The sequence below is a fragment of the Lontra canadensis genome, unplaced genomic scaffold (genome assembly GCF_010015895.1).
Source record: "Lontra canadensis isolate GAN:19392208 unplaced genomic scaffold, GSC_riverotter_1.0 scaffold21, whole genome shotgun sequence".
Classification (NCBI taxonomy): Eukaryota; Metazoa; Chordata; class Mammalia; order Carnivora; family Mustelidae; genus Lontra; species Lontra canadensis.
The window spans coordinates 231,283-253,577 of NW_022631015.1; the positions used below are offsets into that span (position 1 = coordinate 231,283).

The following is a 22,295-nucleotide window of genomic DNA, read 5'->3' on the forward strand; positions in this document are numbered from 1 at the left end:
AATTTGCTTCCTACCAGACTGATGTTAAAACCATGTCATTTTAAAGTGAACTGAAGTCCAGAAGCAATTAAGCCTTTGGATACTTCGTGACCCCTCCCCTCAACTCTTTCGTGTCGCCCAAATTGAAATTTTAGGGGCGATGCACTTTCTGAGTAAACTCAATTCACCAGTTCAATAGATCCAAAAGTCTGTATGCATTGCAAACAGACAGACAGACAGTATTTGAGCCACAGTTTATAGCTAGCTTAAAGCATCTGAGCCATGCTTTTTCTTCTTTTTATTTTTAATGGTAGGATGTTCTCTAAACACCTAGGAGAGCAGGCTTTCAGCAATAGCTGCGATTTCAAGAGTGCAGCCATCCACCCACAATTCTACGATGTGGACAATTCCTCCGTTTTTGGTTACATGCTCGTCAAGTGAAGTCCCCTGCACTCCAGATTCCCGCTCCTGCACGCCCCCACTTCCCGTCCAAACCACATCGCAGTTGTTTAGCTGTTATTATCAACCGGGCTCCCGTAGGACCTAGTGCTCAGGCGAGGTCCCCATTTCGCGCCTTCCCCTCGGCAGGAAACCTCCACACATTAGGGTCCCCGAGGCTGCGCACGCCCGACTCGAGGTGCGCTCGCCCCGCGCCACGCGAGGTGGATCGCAGGGGGCTCTAAGGTCCCAAGCCTGGCGGCAGCTCAGACCCCTCAACACATGCTTCTTCTAGTTTTGGCCCCGGGACTCTCCCGCGGCGCCCCAGTCTCTGTTCACAGCGGCCCCCCACCCCCCCACCCCGCTCCAACCCGGCAGGCGCTTTCGTACCCGCCCAGCCCCGCCCCAGGCTCCGCCCCAGCGGGCTTTTAAGCTTTATAAGTTCCTCTTTCCCACCTCCGATACTTAGTTTCACCAGTTGAACTTGGGACCCACTGCTGCCCTCAGCTCCGAGTTGGGGGCGAGGTAAGGCTTGGGGTCGGGAAGGAGAACGGATGTGAGGCTGGCACTACAGAAAACCGGGAGCGCGAGACTTGAGGTCCCGGAGTCCATCTCGAGGGCAGCTCAGGGGCCCCCAGTTTAGGACCCGAGAGGGAGCATGCCCCTCGAAGGAGCCCCGATTCCCACTTCGTCTGCTTTGGGCCCCGGGACCTTTGTGTGGGCTCCGTTGAGGGCCACCTGGGACAATGCCCAAGCATTGCTCTCACCACTTCGTGGTTCGGCCCCGCCCAGACCCGGGGGAGACCACGCGCTGGACGGGATGGGATAAAGAGGCTGTCAGGGCCCCAGGAGTGGCCAAGGCGGGGCCATTCAAAGGACCTATACAGCACGGCAGGCTTTCTTGAGGAAGGACAGACTCTTACTCCAGAGGCTTCAATCCGGGGCTCCTTATTCTGCGGCCCTTTAGGGCCCAAACTTACCTTGGCCTCCGGCGCATTGCTCCCCGACTAGTGGTGGTGGAGGAGGAGCTCCAAATTTGGGCCACTTGGGGCCCTGCGCTCTGCTGCCTCAACCCGTGCCCTCTGAGAACCTCCTGGCTCCCTCTCCGCCTCCGCTCTTTCTCGCGGGCCTCCTGGGTCTGGCTGACACTGCGCGCCAGAATCTCCCGCTATTTGGCTGCGCTCCTTGCCTTGGGCCAGGTCTCAGCCGCGAGTTGCTCCCAGTGCCCACTTAGTCCTTGCTAGCTGCTGAATGCTCGGGGATTCTCTTGGAGCAGAGAGTGCCGGTATGGGAGGAGAAGGCCCTGGCAGGAGTTGCTGGTGCTGAGCACCTGGAATGTCCAGACAGCAGGCTTTCTTTCCCACGTGCGAGATTCTTGGCGCGCGGGGCCCACCAAAGGAGTGTGAATGGTGGAGTGGGCAAGAGTGGTAACTGACAATGAAGGGAGAAATGGTCTGGCAACGGTTTGGAAATAGGCAAAGAAGAGCGGGAATTGAGTGAGCACGGAAACGGTGCCAGAGGGGTGGCGGCTGGATTTCTCAGTGTGCGCAAAGGCAAGACTTGTGTTGCCCGGGCAGGGTTTGGTCTGTGGGGTGTGTAATAAGAATGGAGAATCCAGAAGGTGGGGCAGCAGGATGAACTCCACGGGAGGCACACTTAGGAGACTGAGGACCGGGAATGCCAAGGGGATGAGACCGGGCCAACTGAGAAGGTACTTTCTCTCATGGGCCTTTGGTGACACCGACTTTTACATAGCGCTCCTAGCTATCTCAGAGACTCCAGGGCCTCCTGGTCGTTGTCAGAAGGTTTGAGAAGGTGCTCCGAGCGCTGTGCCTGGGTGGATAACGGCTGGCCCTCCTCTGTGCCGCGCAGAGTGAGTGCAGGAGGCGGATCCTGGGCGCGTGAGGGCGACAGTCGGAGTGCGGGGCATGAACCTGGAGGGCAGCGGCCGAGGAGGAGAGTTCGGCATGAGCTCGGTGAGCTGCGGCAATGGGAAACTCCGCCAGTGGCTGATCGACCAGATCGACAGCGGCAAGTACCCAGGGCTGGTGTGGGAGAACGAGGAGAAGAGCATCTTCCGCATCCCCTGGAAGCACGCGGGCAAGCAAGACTACAACCGCGAGGAGGACGCCGCCCTCTTCAAGGTTACTAGCACGAGGGGAGCCCAGCCAAGGTGGGGGTGGAGGGAAGGCCCCAGAGAGCCGGGTGGATCCCCAACCGAGACTCGGTGGCGATCCCAGTGGACGCCTGGAGGTTCTTAGAGGAGAGGGGACAGCGCGGGAAGGACGGGATGGGATGAGCCCCGCAGGGCGGGTGGTCGGGGAGCATCAGGTGGCAATCCGCAGAAGCTAGGAAAGAAGAAGAGAGGTTTCAAACTTTGTAGTGTTTTTAGAAACGGGGGACCAGGTACCAATCCTGAACGTGTGGCATGAGCAGTACCAAGGGAGTCGGATGGCTCTAGCAGCAGGGAAATAAATGTCTGGCGGCTCAGCCCCCGGGAGAGCAGCGCTGACTTGAGGGTTCCTGTTTGCATTTATGTGGGTTCCTCTACCTCCATCGGAATCTCTTTCTGTACTGTCAACGTGTGTCTCTTTTTGTCTCCCTGTTTCTTTTCTGTGAGCACCGTTAGGTGTGCTTGAGTCTGTCTCTGTTTTCCTGTCCCTCTCACTAGTCTGTCTGTCTTTCTCTGTTTCACAGTTTTTCTCTGCAGGTGTCTCTCTCTCTGGATTTTTTTTTTTTTTCTTTAGTTCCCTCTCTGTCGGTCTCTCTATTTTTCTAGCTCTCTTTGGTCCTTCCATATGTGTTTCTATCTGTTTCTGTCTGATTCCCTCTTTCCAAGTCTCTAGACATTTTTCTCTAGGCGCACCTGTGTGTGTGTGTGTGTGTGTGTGTGTGTGTGTGTGTGATGATTGTTTTCCCCTACAGCAGTTTACCCAATGAACTGTGCCTTAGGACCCAGCCCCACCACCTGCAGGCAGAACAGGCACAGGGGACTTCCTCTGGAATTTGCTCTCAGAGTATCTGACCATTCAGATGTACTCAATGTGTAGCAGCTCACCCCTAGTTCCAGGGGAACTCACTTCAGACACTGTGAGGGGAGAGGGTGATTAGGGCCCCTTTCCAGGGACCCTCCACGTCTCACCTACCTCTTTTAAATACATAGAGAATGCTCAAACCGTTTGTCTTCAATTCAGCAAAGATAGAGTCCAAGGGGGAAAGTAGTTTACCCGGAGGAGACCTGGTGTATTTCTGTCCCATGTTTTGAGCAACAGTAGAAATCTGAGGCAACTAAGCATTGTTCTTTCCTTTAGAAATATTATGCTCAGGTTCTTTTTTTTAAGACCTATATTTTAACTTTCTTCCCCCTCTTCTTTCCCACAAGGCTTGGGCACTATTTAAAGGAAAGTTTCGAGAAGGCATAGATAAGCCAGACCCTCCTACCTGGAAGACACGTTTGCGGTGTGCTTTGAACAAGAGCAATGACTTTGAGGAACTCGTGGAGAGGAGCCAGCTGGACATCTCAGACCCCTACAAAGTATACAGGATTGTTCCCGAGGGTGCAAAAAAAGGTAGGGCTTCCTGGATTGGGGTCACAGAATATAGGCAGCCTGACAATATTCAGTTTTCAGGCCTTACTTCATTCTGAGGGTCTGTTTTTCTTTCTTTCTTTCTTTTTTTTTTTTTTCTTTTATAGCCTTCCTTTCTCCAGCCTCATGTTCAAGCCCAAGAGGCTCTTTGCCCAAGTTCTCAGGGTCATAAATTGAAATTCTTGTAGTATTGGTTAGGTTAATTTCTCAGATTCCAACTCTCTACCTGTGGGTGTATGCACATGCATGTGTGTGCATGTGTTTTTCAGTTAGTTCTATTGGTGTAAGATATGGTCCAAATTTTTCAAACAAAATATGGAAAACTTGTTCAGAGTTTTATCTTTACTTATCAGTGTTTCATGATTAACCATTCTGTAGAAAGGAAGTGTACATATATCCATATATTATTATTTATAGTAATAAAAATGTCAACTTTTTGAGTGTACTCTGATCAGCTGGGAGGCTTATTGAAATTCAGATCCTCTCTTTCCAAGTTTCTGACCAGTGTGTCAGAGTAGAGCCCAAGAATCTGCATTTTAAGCAGTCCATACAGATGACTTCACTTGTGAAGCATCTTGCTGGTGGGGCCCTTTATGTGACAAAGTGCATTCACACACAACATTTCATCCCCTTCTCTACCTGTCTTACATAGGTCAGACCTTGTAGAAATCAGTTTAATAACCTGAACAAGTAATTGCCCATGGGAATTACTAAAAAAGTACCTTATTTGTCAACACCATTATGCATTCTAGGAATTAAACTCTCAGGTGTTTTCTAAGATTTCACTTTTAGTTATGACAGTTCCTTTTTTTCACACTTTGCCATTTGCCTTTTGTCCAAACACATAGGAGCAAAGCAGCTCACCCTGGAGGACCCACAGATGACCATGAGCCACCCCTACACCATGACGACTCCTTATACCTCACTCCCAGCACAGGTATGGTGGAGGACATACGGCTTCTAGAAGGGAAGGCTGGGTATGGGTGAGGCCACATGAGCCAGTTAGAGCCACATGCCAGGAAAAATACACAAACAAAACAGCAGCACTTTGCTTTTGTTATTAGTCAATCAGCCAACGCAAATCCCCAATCATTGGATGATGTCTCACTTTCTGCCTGGTGTTACTGTAGGTGTTTGTTTTAAGGAGTGGAGAAGTGGATGTGTCTGCCTGTTAGCATGGACCTATGCTACTGATTCTGAAATCTGGGAAACAGATCTTTTGTGGAAGATGAAAATTTTGGAAGTAGTGCTTTATCATGTGAAACCACAGGGCAGCTGATGTCTTCAGACTTTTCTCATGTGAATTACAGCTCTGTTTTATTCACTTTGGTGGGTAGAAGAAAGCAAATTTTCCTGCAGTACTTTTGGTGCCAGGTTTAACCATATGATGAAGCTTTACACAAATCATTACTTTATAACACTGTCTTCATTGTGCTTTTTGATTCTTTATGGCTACTTTCCACCTAGTGTGATGAGCTATTCATTCCAAAGTCTTTTGAGATGGTAAAATGATTTGGGTCTCAGCCAAATTAGAGATTCTGTGAGGAGTCTGACTATAAAAGAATCTGCCCCCCCTTTCCCAGTGCCAAGCAACTGAACTTTGCCCAGCTGGTTGCCTTTCATCTCAGCTGCTCCCTCATCTTCCTTTAGCAGGTTCATAACTACATGATGCCACCCCATGACCGAAGCTGGAGAGAATATGTCCCTGATCAGCCCCACCCAGAAATCCCGTATCAATGTCCTGTGACGTTTGGATCCCGCAGCCACCACTGGCAAGGCCCGGCTTGTGAAAATGGTAAGGAGTGGAAGAGATTATGCTGAGTGAAATAATCAAGCAGAGAGAGTCAATTATCATATGATTTCACTTACTTGTGGAACATAAAGAATAACATGGAGGACATGGGGAGAAGGAGAGGACAAGTGAGTTGGGGGAAGTCGGACGGGGAGACTGTGGACTCTGAGAAACAAACTGAGGGTTTGGGAGGGTATGGGGTGGGGGGTTAGATGAGCCTGGTGGTAGGTATTAAGGAGGGTGCGTATTGCATGGAGTACTGGGTGTGGTACATAAACAATGAATCTTGGAACACTAAAAAATTAAATTAAATTAAATTAAAAAAAAAAAAAGAAAAGAAAATGGTAAGGAGTTTGCTGGGGCTGGTTTTTAGGCCTGTGGCTCACCCAACAGAACAAACCTGGCCAAAGGGCCCTGATTTCTTGTGATCTGTCCTTCTCAGAGCTGCTAGGAAAGACCTCATGTACAGTGAAGAAGAGAGTTAAAGTCCTCAGGGGAAGGACTCCAATGTTTACCGACACCTGGCCTACTTGTGCCAGGACCTATGCTGGGAACTGCCTTACATGAGATCTTATTTAAACATCACAGAAAAAGGCACCTGGGTGGCTCAGACAGTTAAGTGTCTGCCTTTGGCTCAGGTTATGCTTCCCAGGAACCACCAGGGATCCCCCAGGGTCCTGGGATTGAGAATCAGGCTCCCTGTTCAGTGGTGAGTCTGCTTCTCCCCATCCCTCTGCAACCCATCCCCCCACTCATGAGCTCTCTCTCTTGCTCTCTCTGTCTCAAGTAAATGAATTAAAATCTTTAAAAAAAATAAAAAACATCACAGAAAAAAAAATAAAGGGGACACTAATCTCAAAATAGGTAAATAAATAAAAATAATAAACATCACAGAGATCCATCCCAGGCAGCTAAAAACTGACCCCCCCCCTTTTAAGGGAAATTCACAGAATGTAAGTAATGGTGCAAGTTATCCAGTGAAAGTGAGGGGCTGGAGTTCAACCTCAGATCTCTTTCATTTAAGACAGAGGGTCTCAGATGTCAAACTAGTTGGCCATATTTTTTTTAATTATCGGTTTGATAGGTTAATATTTTTCATTTCCCTGAATAATCTTTGACAAAAAGTTATAGATTTTGTCTCTTAATGTTGACAGGGCCAATAATCTCACTTGTCTGTTTCTTTCTATACATCTGCAAAATGGGCATACATAGCTGTGCCCAAGCCTTTCCTCTATTGGGACGTCAGCAAATTATTGAGTTAGTGTATTTCTCTTAAACAGTAGTGTGCCCAGCGGGCACCTGGTTGTCTTAATTGGTAGAGGATGCCACTCTTGATCTTGGGGTCATGAGTCTGAGCCCCACATATTTTTTACTTAAAAAAAATAGTGTGCCTATCATAGTTATTTTGGGGATTAGAAGTGATAATAAGAATGGAATGAATAAATACTAAGAAAAGAAAACAGTCTCCATAAGGTGACTAGTGCTGGTGTTGGGGTCCAAAGAGCTTTGTTCACTCTGGAGTAGATGTGGTCCCATGCTCATAGGAGTTTCCCAGACATCAAAATGAGATCACTCAGTGGAAGCATTAATTAGCCAAGTGCAGAGAAGACTTCACACAGTGTATCGAATACAGGAAAACACAGACTTCTAGGACTTTTGAGTTAGATATTTATGTAGATTCCCTGAGATGGGTCAAGACTCAGATCCTTCAGTATTTCTAGGAGTATTTGGTTCTTCACTATTTGGTCCGTTCCTGTTTTTTTTAATCATGTTCAGGTCACTTTTGGCTTTAGGGGATTGATGAAGTATACTATCATTTAAAATTTGTTTTTAGGGGCATGTTTACAAAAAAGCACAGAATTTGATTTTATTAGCTTTTCAAAATTGATTTGCAACAAAGGTTGCTTCCCATTCCATAGTGGGGGAGTTGGCTAACAGTAAACTGGTGTTTCTGAAATTCAGACTTGAGTCTAATGCATTAGGCAATATGGAACTAAAACTTATTAACAAGGCAATGCCTCAAACTGTACAAAAATATGGAATACGTAGATATATTTTGAAGCATAGTTGGCATTAAATGAAGAATCACCAAAATTATGTTCTATCACATATTCTTTCTCTATTACTGTTGTAATAACTGTGGTACTCAGCTACTATGCTTCCAAGACCTATGGTTCAGTTTTCTCCCTGAAGCCAGAAGTAGAAAGCTAAATAAATGTGTAGTAAACAATTTGTAAGTTTTTAATTGGACTCTTTGGCATCAGAACTCAGTAGACCTGAGCTCTACTATGAACTTGCGGTGTGAACAAGGGCGACTCTCTCTGAGCCTAAGTTATCCTGTTTATCAGATAACATAGAGAGATGTTGCTCAAAGGGTACAAACTTCCAATTAAAGGTGAATAAGTTCTGGAGATCTAAACACAACATGGTGACTATAGTTAGCAATACTCTATTGTATTTAAAACTGCTAAGAGAGTAGATCTAAATATTCCACTATATAGCGCACACACACACACACACACACACACACACAATGGTAATTATGTGAGGTGATTAAGCTGTTAACTAACTTAAAAAAAGAGAAAATTATAGAGGGACTATTCCAAGTTTCCTTCCAAAGCTATGAAAAGTCTCCTTCCTCTTTCAATCTTGTTTTTTATGATTGGACTTCAACTTGTCTTTGTCACTTGAGAATGTCACTGGTCAGTTCTAGAGGGCACTTGGCCCCTCCCTCCCAGGGTTGGTGCACCCCCAGGGAGAGGAGACCTTCCTATGCGTCGTGGGACTGACTCTGTTTAGACATCATCTGATTCTTATTTACAAATGCAGGTTGCCAGGTGACAGGAACCTTTTATGCTTGTGCCCCGCCTGAGTCCCAGGCCCCTGGAATCCCCATAGAGCCAAGCATAAGGTCTGCTGAAGCCTTGGCGCTCTCAGGTGAGTGCAGTGTTTCCTTCAAGAGGCCCCCCACAGGAGGCTGGCTTCTGCTATGGATCAGCCCTCACCTTTGGGTATATTTGATTGGGGAGGGGAGTGTTCCTGAGCATAGACCATGCACATTGGCTTTCTTCCATCTGGGGACTAGAGTGGGTATGGACATAATCTGACTCCCAACTTCCATCAACGAGGAACATCATTAGAAAATTTAGTACTAGGAAGCTAGCTTTTGATTCTGATGCCAATTCTAAATGCTGGTTTGAACTGAGTCATTTTAAGGTTTCCACTGACATTTATCTGAATTTCCAAGAATGTGAACACCTCAGCTTTATATACCAGGGATCCACCCCCCTTCAGCCAACATCCTCACAATGTAGCATAATTTCTTAGAAGAATATACAAAGGTTTCTCATTTTAAAAAGCTGATCATCCTTTCAGGTTTAGCTACAAATAGTTCTTCCTCTCTGGCATCCTGGGAACATGAGTTCTGATTCCTTTCTCTTTATCACATTCATATGCCTAAAAGTTGTGAGCCTTGCAGTCAGTCTTCCTCTGAAATTCGGTGGGTTTTGCAAAAAATTGGATTAGAGCTGATTTTTAAAGATTCATTTCTAAAAGAATCTCTGCAAGCTCAAAGATCTTACCTGTTTTAAGGAAGGCACCTCAAGGTTTACTAAGCGTATGTGGTGTGTATATAGTTATTTTTTAGATAGTATTTTGAGTTGTTTTAAAATGAGATTTGTAATTACATTAAAAATGAAGACCTTAAGTCAGCCTCAGAATTCTCACCTTGCCCCTTGGGCTTTTTAAAAATCAATGATAGAAAAATATGAAGTAAATTCTGAAGGTTTCAGAAAGTTGTGGGCACCTTTCTTGCTTCCAGGTTCACCATTTCTTTTCAGTTCTGAAGTTCTGAATGAGGCTGCTGCCTTTCTTCTTAGATGCTCCTAAATGATGGAGGGGAGATGTTTTGAAATGGAAATCTCGTGCTTAATTTTAGAAACTTTCTAACGCTTCTCTTAAGCACTGAAGACCTATGTGGGTGCCTGGAAAGTAGGAAATAAACAGCTATTTATGTTACTGTGACCTATGATTTCTGATGACATTAAATGAAATGAAACCTGCCCTATAAGTCACCTCAAATGGCCAACACTCACTGTCATCAAAGTATACTGTCTGTGCTGGCTCTCCACTAGTGTGTTTACAGCAGCAGAAACTGAAGTGGAGAATTGAGATAGTGATGTGGATTAAGTCTCAAAACCTGCCATTGAGGAATAAGAGGTTTTGTGGGTTTCTTTTTTTGGTGTGCATAATGCAAATTAATTATGGACCTTGAGCATATTTGTTGGAGAACTGTAATTCCTATTTATTTTTAAATCCCATACAGTTAGGGTGGGTAGCTATTGCCTATACATGAAGCCTTTTTGCATTTCAATTAAGGGACCCTTTGCAAAACTAGCTTTGTTGTCCTTTCAGTTTGTGGGTCCTATTCTGAAGAAAAATGTCATAAGTGAACTCATCTCGTTAAATGTTTTAAAAAGCACAGTTATTTTCAAGGCAGATTTTGTTTTTTTGTTTTTGTTTTTGTTTTAAGATTTTTTATTTATTTGTCGGAAAGAGAGAGAGAAAGCACACAAGCAGGCAGAGAGGCAGGCAGAGGTGGAGAGAGAGGCAGGCTCCCCGCCGAGCAAGGAGCCCAATGCGGGACTCCTTCCCAGGACCCCGGGATCATGACCTGAGCCGAAGGCAGCGGCTTAACCCACTGAGCCACCCAGGCAACCCTCAAGGCAGATTTTGAAAGCCTAGTGGGACTTTAGCCTTAGAACATTTTTTTCATTGATTCTTTTCTTTCCACATGAATTAATTTTATTACACAAGTAGTACCTACATACACAGCATAAAAACTAATGTGACAATCAGAAAAGAAAATGTGGAGAATAAAACATCATATTCCTACCACACAGAAATCACCACTGTGCACTTGTATGTATAATTTTTTTTTATGTAAGTGACATCATATTGATATTTTAGGGTAGTTTCTTAGGTAAGCATTTTTGTTAATTTTTTGAAACACTATTATCATTACTAATAGAAATTAGACTTAGGGTTTACTTCCTCCAAAATCAAAACTGATTGCCATACTTAAAGATGAATTTTGTTCAGTGGTACATGACTTATTATTTTAGACATAATTTTGTCATCACCACTATCATCATCACCAAAACAATGACGCAGAAAGTTCTTAACCAGTGGTGCTCTCTAATATGCGTCAAATATATTGTGCAGAAAATTACTGTAAGGTGTGATCCCCCTCCACAAAAAAAATGTATGGTCACACAAATTTGGAAAATGCTGAGTTAGACAACATTAAATAAATTTCTTTCAGGATTTCCTTAATATCTTTTACTGTTTGTGACTCCCAGAGGGAGATGGGGGTATGCAGCATTTCCTACACTTCCTTGACCCTGGAACTTTCTGCTTTTAATGGAGTATCCTGGGACACTAGTGTCCCATCAAATACACATGCTCTGGTTGAATAGCTTGGCATCCTGATGTATATCCAATGCTCCTTGGTCCCTTAGCACTGACCTTGAAATCTCTGTGTTTACAGACTGTCGACTCCACATTTGTTTGTACTACCGGGAGATCCTGGTGAAAGAGTTGACCACATCTAGCCCAGAGGGCTGTCGGATCTCCCATGGGCATACCTACGATGCCAGTAACCTGGACCAGGTTCTTTTCCCCTACCCAGAAGACAATGGCCAGAGGAAAAACATCGAGAAACTTCTGAGCCACCTGGAAAGGGGTGTGGTCCTCTGGATGGCCCCCGACGGTCTGTATGCCAAAAGACTGTGCCAGAGCAGGATCTACTGGGATGGGCCTCTGGCACTCTGCAGTGACCGACCCAATAAACTGGAGAGGGACCAGACTTGCAAGCTCTTTGACACACAGCAGTTTTTAGCAGGTAATGCACCAAATGATCTATTAGAAAGGAGCATCCCACACCTGTGAGCCTAAGAGACAGAATGGAGGGGGTGACACTGTGCCTGCCACATGGTCCAAACAGAAGGTCACTCTCATCCCAGACAGAGGTCTTCCTTCTATTAACCCCTGAGCTGACCTGGCATGATCTGAGAATAGGTTTCTTGCTTGTTCATCTCTCACCTCTGCCTCTGCCACCTGGTCCTCTCCATCAACAAAGGGGTGTGAAGAGGAGAGAGATGCGTCAAGGAGATTGTGGTTCAGGCTGATATCTTGAAATTTGGTATTCAACAAATAGTCACAGACTGAAAAGGTTCACACTTTATTGGCAGTATGATCTCAGCAAACATGTCTGCTGATAGTTCAGCTTTTTTCGGGTTCCTAGGAAAATCATAAAGGTTAGAAGTGTATTGTTAACTTTCTTGGTTATGTGATGTGTTACCCCTATGCATATGCCCTCCAGCAGGTGGGACTAAGTATAGAGTATGTGGAACCAATTTTGCAAAGGGGAAATTTTTGAGAAAGCTCTGAGTTATCTCGATGATGTGTTTCAAATAATATTTTCTAAAACCAGTAAGTTTTTTCTAGTTTTGATTTCATGACAATTAAATTAGCCCCAGACTGGCTTTTGTGAAACCACTGGCCACAGTATTGTTGCAGCTTCATCCAGAATATTAATTTAGCTATCTATATTGATGATGCCTCTTTGGAGGGAGAAAGCTGTTCTGTCAGCTAACTGCCACCTCTTTCTGTCCCTTATTCTGTACCTTATCCTTAAGCTATTCTTTATAAGTGCCCCTTCAGTAACACCCTGTGTCTTTGGATTTTCATGTGTTTCTCCTTTCCCTGAATATGCTTCCGATTCAGTTTATGTAAAATAAAAATATGAAGCATCTATGTGCTTTGACATTGTTGACATTTGCTTAGCCTTTTGGGTTTAAGTTGCCCAAATTCATGTAGGCACATCCAAATTCTCTTTTGATGCCCCAAAACAAATATGTTCCTACATGACTAACCCTTGACTACGATGTATAACAAGAGGAAGAGGGAGAACTGAGCCTCTGGTTCCCCAAGGCAGCACCAGGATGAGAAAGGCAATTGGGCCTGAACACCCCTTTCTCCCTCTGAGCTGCAAAACTGCCTCCAAATCTGTGCCACGACTGTTTTGTCCGTCCTGGGATCCAGTATGGCAGTCATGGTGGCAACCCAAGGAAGAGTCTCAGGAGCTACTGAGGGACATCTTGCCTGCACCTCTTAAGTATGCAAAAGGGTCTGAAAGAGTCAATGCGTTGGCGGAGGGCGGGGAGGTTGGTTGGATCAGCTCAGAGACTGTGAATCTTGGTCTCTTTGGATTCAGAGCACAGGGCTAGGGCTTTAGTTAAGGTATCCAAGAGGAATGACACTTGCTTCTGTGAGTTTTTCTCACCATGTATGTTTTAGGAAGTTCAAATCCTACCATTCTAAGTAGGCTATAAGTACACTTTGAGTCACAGTCACTGAGAGCTGGATACAGGCAAGAAGCAGGAAGGCATGATGTACAAGCTGTGAACATCTGTAGGTTGTGAATTCACTTGCCTAGAATTTAATATTTATCTTTGAGCAAGAGTGTTTTTTTTCTTCCTCTGTAACCATGCGCTGTGCTTTTTGCTCATTGCCACCTCTTACCTTCAAGTATTCACTGAGGTTCAAGGAGGAACCTGTGAACTTAAAAATTGCTGCTGTGTAGACCAGCTTCTGCATAATCAAGGATTCCCACAGAATGCTCTCATGTTATCAAGCATTTAAGACATGACTTTTTCAGAGAATTGTGCCAACTTGCCACTCTGATTAGCTTGTGTAGGTGTAGTCTCAGACCTCAGTAGTGTGAACGCCTTTTACACATTCTGACTAAGTCAGTTAGGTTTGATTTGAATTCTGGAAGGAAAAAAAAAGAAGCAGGAAGTCAAACAGTCCAGTGAGTTAGTTAGAAACTTTTCTTCGGTTGAAGAGAACAGTGAAGATCTTTGATATCTCCCCATTCAGGATTTGCAAACTACTAGGGACAGCCCCTAAAGGCAAAGCCCAAGGGTGCATATCTGATCAAGATGCATGTGCATACTGTTCTGCAGAAGTTGTAGCAACAACCATGTGTGTTTCTCTTGGGGACACGACATTTAACTCTGGTGGAAAGGAAAGAATAGGAGCAGCTAAGGGGCTTAAGAGTCGTCTTGAATATGGGCAAAGCAACATGGATCAATGTCAGGGATTACACATCTGTCTTTCCAACAGTCTTTGTTCTGCATCCTTAGAGTAGGAGTGGTGACTTCAGGATACATATCCACAAGAGTGGGGCCCTTAGTGTCTCATCACTACATTTTTCATTTCAAATCTGTCCCAGAAGATGGGCAAGAAGTCAGCTCAAAGTCCCACAGTTTAGGCCTAGTGCCAAGGAGGAGACAGCTGCCCATCACTGATGCTCAGTCCCCAGGATAACAGTAAAGCATTTTCAGAGAAGCCTGAATCATGGAGAGGTCCTGAGTGGCATAGATATTAGATTATGAGGGCTCAGCAGTTTTGAGATGACATTTTTGAATAATCAGAAAATTTTTATTTTTTAAATAAATACAATTTCTCCTTTGTATAAATTATTCTTTTGCCTCAACATGGCTACATTTCTTTTCCTTTTTCTTCATCCTTCACTCCTTTCTGCTACCCTTTGCACTCTTATGGGTCCAGTGCTGCAAATGAAGGTTTCTTAATCTGCAGGCCATATTTCCCTTAAAGAATCAAGTGAGGGGCTCCTGGGTGGCTCAGTTGTTTAAGCATCTGCCTTCAATTTGGGTCTCAGGATTGAGCCCTGTGTCATCCTCCCTGCTCAGCGGGGAGCCTGCTTCTCCTCCTTCTCTTTCTCCCTGCTCGAGCTTTCTCTCTCATTCTCTCTCTCTCTCAAATAAATACATAAAATTTAAGGAAAAAACAAAAAGAATCAAGTGAAACCTGGAGCTCTCTCAGGAAAAGCATACCTATGAACACGTACATGCAATTCCATATTTGGGGTCTATAAATTATGAACCCAACTGAGAGAAATAAAAAATACTCACTCCTATTTTAGTTTTGCTTCCTCTTTAACCTGGCATGTTCAGTGATGGTTTCTGATCAGTTTTTTTGTTTGTTTGTGTTTTGTTTTTGTTTTTTTTTTCCTGGGGCTTCTCCAGAGTTGCAAGCTTTCGCTCACCATGGCCGTCCCCTGCCAAGATTCCAGGTAACTCTGTGCTTCGGAGAAGAGTTTCCAGATCCTCAGAGGCAAAGGAAGCTCATCACTGCTCATGTGGGTATTTAGTCACATTCAAATGATTAGCTTTCCCTGTTTTTCAACAAGGGCAATGTCCCAGTTAGAAAAGTCTCAAATGAAAACTATATGTCAAGTGACAGGAAAATTGTGAGGGAAAAAGCATGGCCCAGTGAATGGTGCAGGAAGCACAGCCCAGGGAACCACATGTTTTTCCCAGCCCTAGAGGTTTACTCATCACAAACCTGCAATCATGGGTTTCCTTCTTCCGATCTTGTGTATCAATCAAGATATTGTCCTATTCCCATTTTATGAGGATTTAAAAGGACTAGCAATAAAAAGTTTCCCTTTAAAATTCTCCATGTTTAATATTGTTTTTAAAATGCTGTCTGGCTGATCTTTACTTGATGGAGAAGCTTTTCCCAAATGGAAAGCTGTCCATTGACTTACATATTTTGCAGTCCCCTCCAATTTTTTCCAAATCCTCTTTTACTTCTGAATTTTTAGAAATTATTCAACTAATGGAAACCAGGAGTCCTATGTTATTTGGAGGAGGCTAACTCTGTCAACGAATTTAAGTAGATCAGTGTTCTCTAGCAGAGTTTATAATAGGGTCATTTGGAATAAATTTGTCATAAAAAACAGAGTTTTGGATACACAAGATTTTGAATTTGAAAAATTTACATTGCTACATACCTTCAAGAATTATTAATGAGCCCAGACAATAAGCAGTAACAGATAAAAAATATATATATACACCGAATAATAGAAATACTCAGGCCATATTTTAGTTCCCATAATGTTTTTTTATTGACAACTGAAATAAAACACTATCTAATTTTAAACACAAAGTACCCCCTCTTGATAGTAAAATCAAAACCAACCAACCAACCAATAAAAATATAGTCCTGTAGACTTTAGAGCTTTTTCATGAATTATCTCTAGTAATTGATATAATAATTGATATCTTATTAATAGCTAGGGTTATTAAATGACCAAGTAAACTTGGTATTGATAAATAATGTTTCAAAACCTGGTGAAAACCTCCCTCATCAGTCTGATTATAAGGGTTTGCTGGGTGCTGTAGCCCTCCACTAGGTTAGGTAGCTATGTGTTCCTGCAGCAAGGGTCCCTGGAATTGAGTTGTCTGGGATGGAAAAGAAAAATGGGTATGTGTACACCCAAGAGTTCCTACTTCTTTTTATTATGGATTTAATTTATTTCAAGTATTTCATATGAATTATGCTTTAAGTTTCTATATATCAAATAACAGCGGCTCAATTTAATAGCAGAATTGATTAACAAAGTATTCAATTTTCTTAGATGCTGTAAATTAAGGAAAATTCTGAAAGCTGAATTGTTTTAGTGACTATGAACACATAAATCACCAAACTAGAAGAATTAACCTCTTTCCCCATAATAACAGTGTTTTGTTTTGCTCCTTTCTTTTTTCCTTTATCTATACAGATTATCTAGGTCATCCAAGAATTGTAAATTGTTCAGGATTTATACCCTCATCCTTGTCAAATTGTGGCTATGGAAAAATTTATTGGCCTAAATTATTCTGAGTTACCTCAAACTTCATTAATCACCTCAAACTTCCTTTTAATTTTGTCATTTTACCTGCTTTGCTTATGCTTAGTTAAACATAAGTTTTAAGCAAAGCTATTAATTTGAAAGCACTTTTGACTTTAACTAGAATAAAAACTCAGAATTAAGTAGCGTCTATTTATAGGTTATGGTGTATGTAAGTGTTAACAAAATATTACTTTTTCAGAATGTTTTGATTTATGTAGCACCTAATTTTGGATTTAACTTTACCTTATCTTTAGATACAGAGTTATTTAATGATGAGCCAATTACAGGATGTTAAAAAGAATATTTCAATAATATCTTTTTAAAATCTCTTATTAAAGGTCGAACCTCTACTAGCCAGACAACTATATTATTTTGCTCAGCAAAACAGTGGACATTTCCTGAGGGGCTATGATTTACCTGAACACATTAACAGTCCAGAGGATTATCACAGATCTATTCGCCACTCGTCCATTCAAGAATGAAAATGTCAAGACAAGTGATTTTGTTTCATTGTAAATATCTGACTTTGACAGGAAAAGCTGATTGAAATCCCTCTTTTTCTTTTGAGAAACTTGGAAATTGGGGCTTCAATTCAACACTTGAGGAGAACCTCAGCAAGAATGGGTGTAAAAAGGCCTGCTCCATCTAATTGACAGATGAGCTTATGCAAAAAGGAAGAAAGGTTTTCAGGGTCTTCCATAGACTGCCATCTTTGATGATTACTGTGAAAATTGACCAAAGGGTGTGTTTACATTTACTTAAATGCTATCTTTAATTTGATGTGGATTATTTTTCACTTGAAAACTGAGAAAACTTGTGTTTCAGTATTGACCACTGACTAGATGGATAAAAGCACGTAAGTGTTGTACTATTTCTCAGGGAAATAATATCTAAATTTGAAGTGACTCTGCCCACAAAAGAAATGTATTAATGCACATAGAAGATGTTGCTCTTAAAGAAAATGCTTGCTGTTAGAAAGAGAATCTTTGACTGAGGTTGCCTCAGTCAGTGCCTCCAGCTTTGGGGTGGCTAATCATCCCCCTCTGGCCTGGGTCTCACCCAGCATGGACTTCCCTGCCCTGTCTCTCACTGCCCCCCATTTGCTCTCTCTCCTTGGGTGCCCCTGGGAGCCAGTTGTATTTTCTGGAACCAAAAAGCATTAGGGCTACCCTTGATTAGTGTATTTTTGTCAGTTCTACAATCTTGTAATGACTGCTTAAGATATTTTTTGTTTTTCTTTTTCTCATTCTGTAGAAATTATTGCTAAAGCTTTTTTCTCAAAAAAGAAAAAAAAGATCAACAATCCAAGTACTAAAGATATATTTTTGAAACTCGGTGACATTTCCCCTCTTACCCTGTTTGTTTTGTTTGGCTATCAGTTAGTTATCCATGACAACACTAAAGAGGAGGAGCCGATGCTTTTCAATTTGGTGAACTCTGTTAGGAAAGATGATGACAGGATTTCACTGATTGCATAACTGCAGACTCAGTGCGCTGTTTTTGCTTATTTTGTATATTATATGCTTCCTCATGCCAATATGGTTTGACAGGACCTTAAAATTACTGGGCTTTTTCCAAATACATCTTTTTATAGAATCACTAAGATCTCCACATGCTTAAGTAAACTCAATCACTTCCTTGTTGATTGTTTTGGAAAAGTACAGATGTTGAGACTGATGCTGGCAACTGATATTTTTATCATACTACAAAAAAACTGCCATTAGTTTCAGGCACAGCAAAAGACTTAGCAGTTCTCAAATATATGCCACTCTTCTTCTAATCTATATTTTTAAATTCATTCAACAAACTGTATCCCTTGCATTAGACAGATTATATTTAGCCTTTATCCAGTTTAGTAAGCAATTAAGCATGGAAATATCATTTTTTTAACTTTTAAAAGGGTTTTTTTTTTCCAAAGATTTTATTTATTTACTTGAGAGAGAGAGAGAGCGCGCACGCACAAATGAGAGAGAGAGCATGAGTAGGGAGGAGGGGCAGAGGGAAAAGGAGAAGCAGACTCCCTCCAATGTGGGACTGATCCCAGGACCCCAGGATCATGACCTGAGTCCAAGGCAGATGCTTAACCAACTGAACCACCCAGGCACCCCAAAGAGTTTTTAATAACATAATACATATTAACTTCAGAAAATGTAAATATAGACAGGCAAAAATGAAGAAACATCCTATTTCTTTTTCCCAGCCCAAATCCTGCTCCCTTAAAATATCCACAAGAACAGTTTGACTTATTCTTCCAATACACTTCACGTCTCTATAGATATACATCAGCTCAAAAAAACCTTATAGGATCACCTTGCAACCACTTTTATGCAGGGCTCTCTTAACCTAACAACACAGATTTACCTCACTCTTTTTAGAGGCATTTTCGTTACAGAATTCCACCACCATGCAGTCCATAGCATAGTTTAAGGAATTTCATCAGCAGCTAAAAGGGAATACACATGGACAGCAGATTATATTTTGTGAATTGCAGTAATTTATACATCTTATAGATGCAAAGTATTTTAGGATATATTATCCTAAGGGGAAATTGAAAACAAAATTAGGAACAACTGTGACACAGGCCCCAGTGTATGTGGCCCTCTTCCCTGGAGAATATTTAACCCCACACCAGTGCTTCAGAGAAGTTCTCTGGTGTCAGTCCTAGGGGTGCTGTGTCTTCTGAATTCTCAAAGTAGATGCTTTGATGCTTGATTTCTATTGTTGCGAATTCTTTTCTTCTTTCTTTCTAAATATTAATCTGCTTTAACACTGGAGTTGTATTTTCTGGAAAATAGTCTTGACTTGGGCCACTTTCCACTTTCTCTTCTTTAGTCCCATCTACTTTGACATTTTTTTTTTAATTTGGAGAAATCCAGACTGTGTGCTAATGAATGAATTATTAAATAATCAGGGTAAAGAATCCTGACAGCTGTTTCAGGACTTTGAAAATGAATGATTGCCTCATTCCTTAATTTGATAAAGTAGAATTTAGTTTGTAGTCAATGGAAGATACTATAGAGGACTTTAGGCATTTATTATGCTAAAAAGCTTCAGATGGGAAGGTTAAAAAATGTTTAAGTCTCCCAGCTGCATGTTCTAATATTTTGTTTCTTATTCTGTGTGTTTGATAAACAGTGGGCAGTAGTTGATGTCTTCTGAAACACTGTAAAAACCGGGGTGACCAACCTATTTCAAACCCAAACCTTGGAACCCCCTCAGTTCCGGGCAAAACCGGAGAGTTAGGAGCCCTATTGAGAGCCCAGCAAGACTGTTGCCTTTAAGCTAGGAAGACTCTGCTCCACTGGGACATACAGTTTAAAATTCTGCATGGAATGAACAACACGACAACATGGTTATCACCAAAGCACAGATATGCCAGGTTTGTGTTTATAAAAAGGCACACACTGGGCTAGGGTATGAGCAAGGTTTTCTTTGCATGTCACTATGTGTAGGAGTCTTGGTGCAGGGTCTGGCATGGGCTTTTGCCTGAGAGGCTAAACAACAGGTGCACATGCATCCCAAGAGAAGCCTTGATCCTGTGTTTGCTGTACCAGTGACCATCAATTTTTTTTCTAGCATATATATATATACATACATACATGTATATATGTATGTATATATATATATACACACATATATGTATGTATGTGTATATATATATATATATATTTTTTTTTTTTTTGCCAAACACCTTTCATTCCTCTTTGATCACATTTCCCCTTTCTCCACAGGTACATGTTTTTCTATAAGTGGTGAGCTTCCTTAAAGTGTATATTTTTACTATATATCTCCCTAGTTCATAGCGGACAGGCATTTTTCAAATGTTGCATTAGGGCTATCCTGCCATATGCATTGTTCTGCAGCTTACTTTTCTCATAGCTCCATCTTTGAGATTGATCCATGTCAAGGTAGGTGGGTCTCATCCATCTCTTGTTAACTGGTGTCAAATAGCTTGTCACATGAACGCAGTGAAGGTCAATTTTCCTGGTATTTATTCTCACTGCTTTCAGGAGAGAATGTAGGTGAAGTGTAGTTGAAGTGAGGGAAAAGAAAGATAGGATGTGGAAAAGAACCAAAAAGTCCAGCAGGCTTCCTCCAATATAAACTCCTGTTTTGCTTTACACTCTGAGATGGAAGGAACTTAATGGGTAGTGGGATTCGTTTCTTGCACCGCATCTAGATAAGTGGCTAGGACCAGGCAGCTTCCTTGGCTTCAATCCATAGCTATGCTGGCTCCATCTTGCTGCTAGGTCTCCCAGACAGGGTGTCTAGAGAACCAGGCAGATCATTTTGTGGAAAATGATTGTACATAACGTCATGAGTTTTTGCTGTAAATTGCTTTTCAAAACAGATTGATATTCGTGATAATCTGGTATTTTATGTAGTTGTTAAATAAAGACTTTTTAAAAAAAGTAATTTGTTATGAGCTCTGTGTGTGTTATTAAACACTCATCTTGATAGCTTTTAAAATACTTCCTCCTTCTGTTGTGTTCTTTCAGAGAGGCTGCTTCGGCAGCCTGCTTCCTTCCTGGTTGTCATATGCGTCTGTAAAATCAGATCTCAAAGTGCTCTGCCAGTTTTTAAAAAAATTAGCAAAACTTGTCCCAGCATAGGGCAGTTTCTCAGTGCATGGAAACACATCTAAGGAGAGTATTGAACAATCCTTTCCTTCTTCTCCCTTGTGTGTTTTAAAAGGCATAGTAGACCCAAGGAAATTGTTAATGTTTCCTTTTATATTCATAGTTTCTTTGATTTTGTCACTGCTGTTAAAGAGGAGGGGATGTAGGTTAACCAGCATCCGGAATGTGAAATATAACATAAAACTGTGTAGTAAAAAAGCCTATCAACTGCTCACAAGTCTAGTGGGAACTCTAGAAGGACAGGGTTGCAGGTTGTGATGTTAAAAAACCTTGCAGCCAAGATTTTGTGGAACTGTCAGAAGTGTTTGTAATCTGTGTCTATGGGCCCCAGAATATTAGCTTAGAATAATTTTGAATTTTTTAGGTGGTAATCAAATAGATCTAGTGGGAATATAAACTATTGTACTGTTTTTTGGGTCTCTATCTGCTCAACAAGTAAGGATGAACTTGAGTCAGTATTTATAAGCAAATTTTTCCAAGTAGTATATCAACTCCTTATGTCTAAAAAAGAATTTCAAAGAGATTTTGAGCCCTTAAACTTGTTTAAGTAATTTCACACCTCCCTCGGGTACCAATGTTTACAAGCCTTTCTTTTTACACAGTGGAAGTTTGACTGTATTGGGTTCACTTTCCTCAAAGCAAGTATTACTTTGACAAATAAATACTTTTACATAAAGTTCACTGACAGTGTTTATTGATGCCAGAAAAAAACATCATCAAGTTCTACATCATCTCTTTGGAAAAACACTCCAAGGGTCATAATCTCTCTCTCTCTCTTTTTTTTTTTTTTTCCCTAGGACAGTCCATGCCTAAGTTAACTCAGGCAGATAGATATCTTCTAAATTAGCAGAGAGTTATGAATTATAGGGTGCTGTAGGTATCCTTCAGTGACCTTCAGGTCAACTTCAGTGACCCCTGCTACTGCTAGGTTGACAGTATGTTGTGGCAGATGGCTGTCTTTAAATATTTCCTCTGCCATCTTTGTTTAGACCATCTGTCTGCCATAATCGATTGTAAAGTTCATTTTATCCTCGTCCTTGAGTGACTGTTCAAAAGTTTTGAATTGGTGTAAGTTCCAATTATGAACATTTTAT

General features: G+C 42.0%; 1 protein-coding gene across 5 annotated transcripts; it reads left to right on the plus strand.

Annotated features, from left to right (window-relative positions):
• Positions 1–855: 855 nt before the first annotated feature.
• On the plus strand, positions 856–20,121 carry IRF4 (interferon regulatory factor 4). Of its 5 annotated transcripts, XR_004383126.1 has the most exons (10): positions 856–942; positions 2,290–2,561; positions 3,800–3,986; positions 4,853–4,941; positions 5,655–5,799; positions 8,626–8,733; positions 11,345–11,698; positions 14,910–15,022; positions 16,900–17,303; positions 19,697–20,121. XR_004383126.1 is itself a non-coding variant. In XM_032861432.1 (9 exons), the coding sequence occupies exons 2-9, from the start codon at positions 2,346–2,348 to the stop codon at positions 17,041–17,043; spliced, it is 1,356 nt and encodes a 451-aa protein (XP_032717323.1). In that variant the 5' UTR covers positions 856–942; positions 2,290–2,345; the 3' UTR covers positions 17,044–18,469. The 5 variants fall into 5 exon arrangements, 4 of the variants coding, with proteins under 4 accessions (XP_032717323.1, XP_032717325.1, XP_032717326.1 ...); XM_032861432.1 differs by lacking the exon at positions 19,697–20,121 and having other exon boundaries at positions 16,900–18,469; XM_032861434.1 differs by lacking the exon at positions 19,697–20,121 and having other exon boundaries at positions 5,658–5,799; positions 16,900–18,469.
• Positions 20,122–22,295: the final 2,174 nt, after the last annotated feature.

Excerpts from the sequence above, each read along its gene's own strand:
- IRF4 (XM_032861432.1), top strand. The coding sequence starts at position 2,346 with ATGAACCTGGAGGGCAGCGGCCGAGGAGGAGAGTTCGGCATGAGCTCG. Across the intron at positions 8,734-11,344 it reads TGAAGCCTTGGCGCTCTCAG|ACTGTCGACTCCACATTTGT; the intron begins GTGAGTGCAGTG and ends CTGTGTTTACAG. Across the intron at positions 15,023-16,899 it reads GGAAGCTCATCACTGCTCAT|GTCGAACCTCTACTAGCCAG; the intron begins GTGGGTATTTAG and ends CTCTTATTAAAG.